Source organism: Micropterus dolomieu, linkage group LG14 (genome assembly GCF_021292245.1).
Source record: "Micropterus dolomieu isolate WLL.071019.BEF.003 ecotype Adirondacks linkage group LG14, ASM2129224v1, whole genome shotgun sequence".
NCBI lineage: Eukaryota > Metazoa > Chordata > Actinopteri > Centrarchiformes > Centrarchidae > Micropterus > Micropterus dolomieu.
This window is the reverse complement of record NC_060163.1, coordinates 11,377,292-11,388,980: the sequence shown is the minus strand read 5'-3', so window position 1 is coordinate 11,388,980 and position 11,689 is coordinate 11,377,292. Positions and strand designations below refer to the sequence as shown.

The 11,689-nt window shown below is 40.1% G+C and overlaps 2 protein-coding genes across 3 annotated transcripts in view; both read left to right on the top strand.

Moving 5' to 3' along the window:
* The window catches only part of wdr90 (WD repeat domain 90), a 28,240-nt gene extending 24,203 nt beyond the window's left edge, over positions 1-4,037 (top strand). The window contains exons 37-43 of the mRNA XM_046068496.1: positions 696-818; positions 1,102-1,270; positions 1,449-1,579; positions 2,819-2,962; positions 3,215-3,331; positions 3,450-3,534; positions 3,656-4,037. Coding sequence (XP_045924452.1) covers positions 696-818; positions 1,102-1,270; positions 1,449-1,579; positions 2,819-2,962; positions 3,215-3,331; positions 3,450-3,534; positions 3,656-3,813 — 927 coding nt within the window. The 3' untranslated portion in view covers positions 3,814-4,037. The remainder of the gene's footprint in view (positions 1-695; positions 819-1,101; positions 1,271-1,448; positions 1,580-2,818; positions 2,963-3,214; positions 3,332-3,449; positions 3,535-3,655) is intronic.
* A 3,863-nt stretch (positions 4,038-7,900) lies between these two features.
* Positions 7,901-11,689, top strand: part of rhot2 (ras homolog family member T2) — a 48,277-nt gene continuing 44,488 nt past the window's right edge. Inside the window, exons 1-4 of one of the 2 annotated variants that reach the window (XM_046068498.1) lie at positions 7,901-8,089; positions 8,936-8,994; positions 9,813-9,894; positions 10,075-10,118. In XM_046068498.1, the coding sequence (XP_045924454.1) occupies positions 8,053-8,089; positions 8,936-8,994; positions 9,813-9,894; positions 10,075-10,118 (222 nt within the window). In that variant the 5' untranslated portion in view covers positions 7,901-8,052. Of the gene's footprint in view, positions 8,090-8,826; positions 8,846-8,935; positions 8,995-9,812; positions 9,895-10,074; positions 10,119-11,689 lie in introns of those variants that run through there. The other variant, XM_046068499.1, reaches the window with a different exon arrangement.

Below are 11,689 nucleotides of genomic sequence, written 5' to 3'. Positions count from 1 at the left end.
TTGCTCCAACAGTGGACCTTTTTTCACCAAGCTGCTTGGCAGTTTCCCCGTAGCCCTTTCCAGCCTTGTGGAGGTGTACAATTTTGTCTCTAGTGTCTTTGGACAGCTCTTTGGTCTTGGCCATGTTAGTAGTTGGATTCTTACTGATTGTATGGGGTGGACAGGTGTCTTTATGCAGCTAACGACCTCAAACAGGTGCATCTAATTTAGGATAATAAATGGAGTGGAGGTGGACATTTTGAAGGCAGACTAACAGGTCTTTGAGAGTCAGAATTCTAGCTGATAGACAGGTGTTCAAATACTTATTTGCAGCTGTATCATACAAATAAATAGTTAAAAAATCATACATTGTGATTTCTGGATATTTTTTTTTTAAGATTATGTCTCTCACAGTGGACATGCACCTACGATGACAATTTCAGACCCCTCCATGATTTCTAAGTGGGAGAACTTGCAAAATAGCAGGGTGTTCAAATACTTATTTTCCTCACTGTATATAGTGGTAAGAGTGTAGCAACCACAGTAGAAAATGCCTGGTGTGTCCTGAGCAAACTCTGTTTTTAGACACAAGGCTTGTGTTGCTAACATGGTGATCCAGGATTGACAGGTATGTGTTCAGGCAAGAAGCTCTTGTTGTGTCCACTCTCTAACCCGGGATGCTTCATTCTCTGCATGTACTCCTCTCTACTGTCCAGGTGAATGATGTGGTGTTTAGCCCTGACGAGAGACAGTTTGCCACCTGCAGCGAGGACGGCAGTGTGAGGGTGTGGGCAGCACCCAGCAACGAACTGGTGGTGCAGTTCCAGGTGCTCAACCAGGTAAAGGAATACGCTTAAACCTTAGGTATTCTAAATTAATAGGTGGATCAGGTCCAATATAAACTGAAGGAACATGATGCTTTTTCTAATGGACACCTCGATTAAACATCTTGGACAAAAAAATTATGCAAATATAAGAGAATAAATTGCACACCACTGAAAATGATTATGCCTTTTGGATTTTTTAAAGCTGTAAACAAGATGGCATATGTAGGTACAATCACAGGCACTGTAGCATATACCTTTTCAACAGTATCCCCTCCTGTTTTTCTCTGTGGGTCAGGCCTGTGGCTGTGTATGCTGGAGCCCTTCTTCCAGTAAGGACAGTGTGTGTGTGGCTGCGGGATACAGCGATGGCACCCTGAGGATCTTCCAACTTGCCTCCTCAGAGATGGAGATGAAGCTGCATCCCCATCGAGTGGTTGTCACTGCCATCCAGTACTCTGCAAACGGTGAGAGGGCCTGCAAAGCCAAAAAGCATCTTTTGTATTTACCATGATTTTACTACTTGTTTTGCACACTTCCTCAGTATTCCTTGTCTCTGTCTGCTTACTTTGGGGATTGTTTCATGCCTCCAGAGAAGAGCCATGAACTTGTTTGATCCAAGTTTGGCTGTTTCTGGCCCTACAGGTCATGTGATCCTTTCAGCCGGGAAGAATGGTCTGGTGGCTGTCAGCAGCTCAGTGAATGGAGCGACCATCCGCGTCATCAGGGACCACAAAGGAGCGCAGATTACCACCATCCAGTGTGTGAATGAACAGGTCAGCTCACTGAATCAGACCAAGGAGTGAAGCTTTAATAGAGCTTAACATGGCATCACCGTAGAAACAGTGAGACAGGTTAGAATCGCCCGAGATAAGCAACATTTACAATCATAGCCAAAAATATGGGCACAGGTGAGTTTGATTACGAATTAAAATGGCATCACATGCTTGAAATACAATTATTTCTGAAGATTTTGACAGGGTGCCAATAATTTTGGAGTTCTATGTGGAATGTCTCAGATTGGACCTTTTTTTTTTTTCTCCTTTTTGTTGTTGTTTCAGTGCAAACAAAAGAAATAGACATGATGATACCAAAGCATTTGTGATTGCGACAATATTCTGGGAGAAGTAGTGCATTATGAGACAGACGAGCAGTGGTGCCCAGTCCATAACTGTAAAGTGAGCGACTACCAAAATTGCTCCTGAAAGCGCAACAGCAATCACTTGTCAATCAAACACTTTGGACAGTGCTCTGAGTAGTTTTTTTTCTGTGTATATTCAGTTCTGCTGCAGCTCGTGTCAATGCTTTGCTACTTCTTGAATGTACTTTCAACTTATGTTTCTGCGGGCAAATACAACCCGTATTGTGTTACCTGCGAAGACTTACGCAGTACCACAAATGTAAACTCTTGAATGAACTGGAAATATACTGTATAATCACTAAAAATCAGAAATAGAAAATAGCAACAATGATGTTTATTTCTATGAAAATGTCATTGACCATTTCTTTAACGAATGTAGGTTTTTGCTTTCAGTGACATCACTCCATTTAGAAAATGGTGTGCAGTCTTCAAAAAACTAGTTTCGAAATTGATCTATACTATTAATAATACATATTAGGCGGAATAATAAAACCGTACCAGTGTCTTTGTAAGGCATTGAATACCTCTATCTGTTCCTGAATAGGTAGACATATACATGTGATCTTTTAAAAAATACTTCATTTGTGTGACACCTCGTCGTCATATAATGTTCGTTGGGAAGTGAACTGGCACTCGGCTTTTCTGACAGAGATGCTGTTGATTCTGCCAGCCCCTTGTACAGTACAAAGAATTGTCTGACATTTCCTTTCATCCGCTCTCCGCAGCTACAGCGTCTAAGGTTATTGATCATATATGATGCTTTTTAAATACGAGGAACAAAAGTGCCCATTGAATTTCTTCCTTTTGGTTCTAGTGACATTTTCTGACATTTCCTCATCAGTACCTGTCTGAAGCTGTATCTTCTAATCCCCAGTGCAAGAATTTTGGACTGGAAGGAAATGAGATGTGGTTGGCTGCCAGTTCTGACAGACGCGTCAGTGTGTGGGCTGCTGATTGGTGGAAGGACAAGTGTGATCTGCTAGACTGGCTGACATTTCCTGCCCCGGCCTATTTTGGGGTACTGTCAATATTTTGAGTAGCTCTACATGGTAATTACTAGAAATGTCACTCCAAATGATGAGTGCTGCTGTATATCTTTTTTTTTTTTTCTTTCTTTCTTATTTGACCTTATGTAAATGTAATGTGACCGTATCTTAAATATGGATGTAAGCAATGAAGGATTTAAAAAAACCAAAAAAAAAAAAAAAATGCATTCAACATTGACCTCAAGGATTAAATTAAATAAATAGATAAACCTTTTGTGCTATAGGATGAAAGCCCACCTCCCAGCCTGGCTGCTTTCTGCCCTGCAGACCCTAGTCTGGTGGTCTACACTGGCTACGGAGTGGAGAAAGAGCTGTCCTTCTACAGCCTTGTTAAAAAACAGGTACCGCCGCTGCCTCTGCTTCACTCCTCTACCACCATGTTGTGTTTTGTGCTCTACCTGTTCACGGCAGATGTTGCTGGCGGAATCTCACACATCATAATATGTTTTTTGACAACAGATAATAAAAAAGATTGCACTGCCCCACTGGGCCACATGCATCAGCCTCTCCTGTAAGAGTCAGCTCATAGCTGTGGGATCAAAAGGTAAGCTAGGATCTTGTTTTTCTTTCTCCATTTGGTTCCAGTAAATAAATTAGATTTCAGTAGTGTAAATTTGGAGCATGTTTGTAATTAATGTCTCACTATTTGTCGAATCTCTCACCAGAGCGAGTGTTGAAGTTGATCAAGTCGACCAGCGGCAGGTTCCAGGACTTCTTGCAGCACAGTGACTCTCTGCAGACGTGCCACTTCTCTCCCTCTGGGACACTTCTTTTCACTGTGGCTTATAATGAGATCCTGCTGTGGGAAGTGCAGGGCCTCTGAGGGCCTCTGACATCTGTTTTTAAACCTCAAACGGTGTAGGTTTATCCCCTTTCACATGTGCCTAGTGTATATCTTTACTTTGTCATTTTATTGTTCCGCAGATCTTTTTTTTTATTCAAATATTACTAGGTAAATTGTTATGATTTGAGGAGAAGCTTTGTGTAAGAGTGAAGTTTATGTTTTGTGTGTGATTTTAAAATACAGCCGTTTTCTAACATGTTGAATGGATTTGTTTTGTGTCCAGTCACTTCTAATGTTTGATTATTTTTTTTAGCTTTTCTTACTTTGAGTTTGAATGTGTGTGTGAATGTGTGTCCTGTCTGCTGTTTTTTCCAGTGGTAGATAGGATCTTGAATTGAGGGCTGCTCTGCAATGGGAAGGAGTTTTAATAAAAAGCAGCTTGTAAAATTACAATCTGTATTGTATGATGAGTCCATGGGGGTCTGACCCCCCTAATTAAGGCTTGGACCACCCCAAAAGAGGCAAAAACAACAGTTTAGGGGGCGGGGGTTTCTTACCTGTCATTGTAAATATTACAATATATTTCCCATACTCATGCCTTATATTCAAGAATGTTGAAGTAGGATTTCTGACACCCCTAAAATGGACCGTATCATTTCCTAACCTTGAAGTTAGTTGGACAAGACTGCCTGCATCATTCGCTGTTCAGCTACTCCAGTCCAGTCCACCACACACTGGTGGAGACACTGTAAGTTAATGTCAGTAGTTAGCTTAGCTGCTTTAATGCACTTAACTTTCCAACCTTCAGAGTTTCGTAATTAGCATTTATTTTACTTTAAATGAGCTATGTGATGTTAGCTAGCTGATAGCCCACCCTGTCATTTCATTACCACTATATCATTTCATATTTTATGTAGACCTGATTGTTAGCCAACACTGGTGTTTAGGCATGATGAGCAGGGAAATTGAGGATTAGTTATTGTAGATACACATTTTGACATCAATATAGATTTTATTATTACATTTTAAGTATTTTGTGAGTCTTTCTACAATAAGCATGGTATTTGTTTTCACTCTGGAATTCAGGAGTGTTACTTGGCTAGGTAAATGTTAAAATCCAGGTGTGTTATTTCAAATTTATTCAGTTTTATTTATATAGTGCCAGTTCACAACAAAAGGCATCTCATTGCACTTTCTATATAGAGCAGGTCTAGACAGCACTCTGTTTAATATTTACAGAAACCCAAAAATTCCCAATTCCACAACCGTGTATGGCAACTGCTTAATTGAACGCAGATTACATTTAATTCACAGACAACATGAGCAGGAGGAATGGAGATATTTACTAAAAAAAAGTTGAAACTTGAAATAATAAAATTTAGGAATTCGAGATGATAATGCAGACCGTATTTTATGATAGTGTCTTTGGTTCTGGTTCAACATTGTGTGGTTGTGTTTTGAGCGGTCATGATGGTCTGCTGTTGTGTGTCTGACTTTCTGGCAGTTTTGCTGTAGAATAGTGACCTCTGAGCACAATAGTTGTCCTGTGGCATGGAGCACCCATGAACTGGTGTAATGAATTTGATTTATCATCATCTACAGACACACATTAGTTAAATAAGCAAGGATATTGTTAGCATTGTAAGATTTTAGTTTACTGAAGTCCGCTGGGTTTTCTTTTTGACCTGGGAAAAAAAGTTGATCCCCGCAGTCACTGCATAATTCGCACCCTGATTCCAACAATGGATACACACTGATGAAAGTAGACTGCTACAGCCAAAGACAGCTATATTTTTAAGAAGGTGTCCTGTTAAGGAACATTTTTCTTCTTGAGTTTCCATTTTTGTTGGAGGACACGATGACAGAACTTCCTTTCTGTCACAGGGACTTAAATTTAGGTTAAGAGATTAATCTGTGGTGATTATCTTCACACATTTTATTTTATATACAGTGGGTGCTGCATGAAATAAAATGTACATAATGTGACCATAAAAATGGTTCAGATACTTAGATAGAGATCCCAACGTGCAGCACTGCCAGCATTTATTTACTGTTTTAAAGCAGTTAAGGAGATATTATGCAAACCAGTCTGAGGAGGTTGAGAGCACTTCATTTAATGCAAAACCAGCTGGAAGATTGCCCCACTGGCAGATTAAATCATGTCAAGAGAGGAAAATTATTGAACATTACGGACATGTTTGATACTGAAATATGAGCAAAGGTGGTAAACAAACACTGTAAACGGCAGTTGACATTTTGTTGAGAGCTCAAATTATCCTCTCCATTTCTCCTCTTGTGCTTTTGGAGATTGTTGTATAATACTTAAGTGTATTATACATATACACCTCTTTGTGATCTCCCTGTGTAATGTACTCTTACAAAATCCCTATTTTGACAATCAGTCTCTTTTTGTAAAGCAGAAGTGACTGTTTCAGATGAGGAAAAGTGGTGACAGGTAAAAAAAAAAAAAAAAGGACCTTAGTTTTTCCTTTATGGAATGACATCCTAAGAGAATTAAGAGGGATTGGAATTAATTTGCAAAATTCCCACCTGTCAGTTTTTTTCATTCTTATTGTCCTGTTTGTGCTTGAAGCAGTTTCTGTCATTCCAAAAAAGAAAATACTGTCTGAATATTATGTATACTTTCTTTTTTGTTAACTGTGGCTCTGGTGGTTTTGGGCCTTGCTCAAAGCTTTCTGGTGGCACTCAACCACCAACAATTTGAATATGACTGCTATCAGCCTTTCTGAATTATAGTCACCTTCTTGATTCAGATTTAGAAACTATATTGTGCCCTTCAAGAAAAAAGCTTGACAAAACAAGTTGTTTTGACCAGATTCAGCCCATAATTTTGATCATTAAATAGCATATTACTTGTATAAAAATGGTTGTGTTGTTAGAAGTGACATTTCACATTAATGGAGATGGAGGTTTATTAATTAATTTCTGAGGTATTACACTTAATGAAAATAAGACAATCATCTATCTCATCTGTCTTTTCTGATATTTAAACAATACCATACCTTGGTTCGTTTTATATTAAAAGCTGTTACAGTAAAAAATGTGCCAAGCATGTTGCTGTAAATTGGTTTTTGGGCAGAGGAGGAAAGCAGAAAAGTACATTTACCGAGGAGCTGTATTAAAGTCTGCGCGACCCTGTACGCAGGATAAGCGGTTGACGATGGATGGATGGATGGATGGATGAATGGTTGTATTAATTTACAATTTAACATACAGCAAAGATTCTTTTCTGTTCAGTTAGACTTTATTCCACTGAATTTCCGGTTGAAATATTTTTATTTCACTGTTAATGGGGACAATAAAAACATCTCCCAGTGCCAAATAGTCGCATAGGGTCTAAAAAAGGTAAGCACACCTACATACAATAATTGCAAGAAAGAAAATAATTTCCCACTCAACCTACCTTGTCTGGAATGAGGTTAAGAAGTTATATTTATTGAATTGGGCTTAAAATAAAATAAATAAAATAAAAATATATATATGGTGTGTATGTGTGTATGTATATATATGTATATATATATAATTAGTATGTAATTTAACTTTTGTCTTTTCATGACTTGACTGTTGAATAGGAATCACAGTTTCCAGTTTAAACATTTGTGTTTAGAAATAATATTTTATATAATATTTTTATAAACTGGATGAGAAAGCACACATGGTCTGTTGTTTACCTTCTGGGCAGGAATGAGAACCTGTAGAGGATGCTGAGTACTGTGGCTACACTCAATTTGCACAGAGATGCTGCCACACTTTCTATTTCCCTCTGTCTGCTGCTGTTCTCCTCTACAGGAGAGAGCTTAATAAAGATAGCATGACTACTTTTCTTTAGGACTGCAGGGTTATCACATAGGCCTAGTCCAATTCTTTACAACATAATTACGATTATAATTTCGATTTAATAGTGCCATTATGCTAAATACATTTTTTTTTTTTTTTACAGGCCCATTCTTTTACTGGATGTGGACATTAAAATCACCAAATGGCTGTCCAGTTTATTGAAAGTATGTGTTTTACATGAGCACCTCATAAAACACAATGTGAAGCTAACGTGGGCGACAGAGCGTTTGTTCGTCCAGCAGAGGGCGTGTTTTCACCGCCGCCTCTATGAACCGGAACGATATGCTCTCACCTTGTGTGCATATCACAGTGGAGAGAGGCACACATTTGGTTGTAGCTAGACATTTGACATTCAAATGAAAGATAAAAGTCCTTGTGGTATTGCAGCGCGTCTGACTGTTCTTCAAACAGAGAGGAAACATGAAACAGGACGTCAGGATACTTTTACTGGGGGAGCGTAAGTCATTCGCACTGACAGCTGACCACAAGCTAAAACACTAGCAAACATTAGTTGTTGTAGCTAACTTACTAACTTCTACCTGCATTTCCCGCTGTTACTCCTTGTGGCAAGGTGCTCTCTGAAAAGGGAATTGTATGTCTCTGCACCAATCCGCACCAATGTCCTATAAGATAAAATTATGTTTTCTAGGAAGTGGCCGCTTTCAAAATGTTAATTTCCGCCTCATTATGCTAACTTAGCTAGCTTAGAGTAACTTTGCTGTTGGTTAGTTAACGTTAGCTGTCATAGAGAAGTTAGTGAACGTGTCTTTTCATCGGCTAACTGATCAGCGGTCGTCCAGTGAAAACCAAATTAACGTTACACAAAAACAAAGATGTATTTTAATTGTCTGTTATTTTAAAAGCTCTCTGTTCGTTAGTAACGTTAAGAGACCGTTTACGTTAGCTGCCGCTGCCGAATAACGCTGTTAATCTTATTAGCGTTAGCTAAAAATGATCCTGTTAGAAGAACCTTTATGTCACGAAGCTTTGAGAGAAACACTTCCCAATAACTGTAGGCTTAAATGTTATCTGTTGAGTAAAATGGCAGTTATCTGGCATTCTGCAAGAAAGATTTAATAGTGCATGTTTAATTCAGGGACTAAACACGTTGCTGTAACGTTACAGTTGCAATGAAAAAGTGTTTGCTTCGGTCCATATCAGGGAATGTATTGTGTGAATGATAACATAGTTCCCTTAGTCAGCTAGCTTCCTGGTACGTGTTACGCTAAGTTAGTCACTTCATCATACAAAGCCTCATTGGATCATTGAGTCTTTGTCTGAGTCATATTGTCTCCTTCAACAGCCAAGGTGGGGAAGACTTCACTCATCATGTCTTTAGTTGGAGAGGAGTTCCCAGAAGAGGTAAGTGTCAGTACAACTACTCTGCACTCAAGCATCCTTTTTGCAAGAGGATGCTGGTCCCTGAAACCTGGAGGGCATTTCAAGTAGCTGGCCACCTTATAGCCTTTGCTGACCCCTTTTTTCTAATTATCGCCACTGTAGTCAGCAAACTGGTTCATTGTTTCTTGGTGCTGTTCACTGCAGCTGACTTTGCATTATGTAAAATGTATAAGGGTGTAAACACCCTTGCAAAAATGACTTGTCACAGTTGAGTCTGAGTTGTAAAACACCTATAGTATATTACAACAAAAGTAACAATTCTTGTAATCTGACTTATCTGAAGTAAGATTTGTTTCATGCTGTCATTGCGCTTTGGCTGATTTCCAGTACTCAAAATGTTGGTTTAAAATACAAAATGGTTCCCTGGAGTTTGGAAATCACAACAATCATTGTGGGTTTTTGTGACCTTTGCAGCATATTGGGGCCTTGTGTGACATAATAATGACAGCCTGCTCTGCTGTATACTATGTGGCCAGTACTGAGTTTCTGTGTAATGTTTATTACATATTTTTGATTAGCCTACAGCTTATTTTTGTTTCAGTACACTTGCTGGCAAATGTGTAAGATTGTAGGTACACAGTAGTTTGATACAACTCAAAATGCCTTGGAGAAATGTCTATATACTAATGGTATAATGACTAGAACATTTTCCACTGCTGTTGACACACTTTCCTTCAGAAGTGAACACTACCCAGCATTTCAGCTTATGGCTTACTTTGCATTATGTAGCCTGATTAAGTGATTTTTGAGAGTCATCTGTGATCTGTAATCTCTGACAGGTTCCATCTAGGGCTGAAGAGATCACCATTCCTGCTGACGTGACTCCAGAGAAGGTGCCCACACACATAGTGGACTACTCAGGTAACAGACCTCCAGGCTAATATGAAGTTCCTCCATTTTTCAGTCCTCTGACTGGTCTCAGTGCTTGTTGAACCCAACTGTAAAGCAATTTACTGTGCATGTGTAGTTTGTTCAAACCACAGATGATGCTTGTGGGTCTGAATGGCATGACTTTGAGATTTGCTATGTTTGACCTAACAGAAAAAGAGCAGAGCGATGAAGTCCTTAGAGATGAGATCATCAAGGTAAGCACACCATACAGCAGTAATGAACACACTGAACATAATCCCTTTTCTTTTTTTTGTAAACGTCATGAGAAATCAAAACTAGATGCGTTGAAGGGTTAAACTAGGCTGGAACAATCTTGAGCAACGCAATGACACCCCTGATCTAAAAATAGCAACTTTGATCTATATAAATGAAAGTAGCTGTTTCTGAGGTTTGTCACAATTGTGGTAAGACATTACATTACATTTACTCATTTGGCAGATGCTTTTATCCAAAGCGACAGATCAACAGAGCATCAAATACAGATCTACAACTGACAGTACATACTAGTAAGAGCAGCAATAAATACTAGTAAGAGCTCATAGTACATATCACATCAATGGGGTAAATGCCTAGGGAAGGAAGTAAGAATGCAATCAATACAAGATAATTGTAGGGGATTAGAAGAAGAAGAGCACAGGAAGTGTGCTGAGGTTAGAGGTGTTATAAGACGAAGTGTTCTTGGAAGAGATGAGTTTTCAAGAGCTTCTTGAAGTTGGAGAGGGACGCCCCTGCTCTGATGGCGTGTGGTAGCTCGTTCCACCATCGTGGTGTCACAGATGAGAATAGCCGGGACTGGGATTGCTTTGTGTGAAGGGATGGCAGAGCCAGGCGGCGTTCGTTGGAGGAGCGTAGCGGCCGAGAAGGAATGTAAGTTTGTATTATGGAGTTTAGGTAGATGGGTGCAGACCCAGTAGTCACTCTGTATGCAAGCATTAGTGACTTGAATTTGATTCTGGAGGCCACGGGGAGCCAGTGGAGGTCACTGAGTAATGGAGTGACATGAGTCCTTTTGGGCTGATCAAAAACCAGATGCGCTGCTGCATTCTGAACCATTTGTAAGGGTTTCACCGCACAAGCTGGAAGACCTGGTAGGAGGGCATTGCAATAGTCGATGCGAGAGATAACCATGGCCTGTACCAGAAGCTGGGTGGCGTGCTGAGTGAGGTGGGGCCTGATTTTCCTTATGTTGTATAGAGCAAAAGGGCATGACCAAGAGACAGAAGCAACATGGTCTGAAAAGGACAGCTGGTCATCAATCATGACACCCAAGTTTCTCACCACCTTGGTTGTAGTGATGGCTGAGGAGTCAATTTGTAGTTTGATGTTATGGTGCATAGATTACTTGGCTGGAATGACCAAGCGTTCAGTCTTAGAGAGGTTTAGTTGAAGGTGGCAAGCCTTCATCCATGCAGATATGTCCGAGACACAGTCCGTGATCTGTGCTGAGACGGTGGGATCGCCTGGTGGGAAGGATAGGTAGAGTTGCGTATCGTCTGCGTAGCAGTGGTAAGAGAAGCCGTGTGAGCGAATGATCGGCCCCAGTGAGGTGGTGTAAATTGAGAAGAGAAGGGGCCCTAGCACTGAGCCTTGGGGCACCCTTGTGGAGAGGCAGTGGGAGGAGGATAATTGTCCTTGCCACAAAACATTGTAGGAACGCCCCGAGAGGTAGGATTCGAACCACAGGAGTGCTTTACTCGAGATGCCCATTGCTGAGAGAGCGGATAGCAGGATCCTGTGGTTGACTGTGTCAAAGGCAGCTGATAGG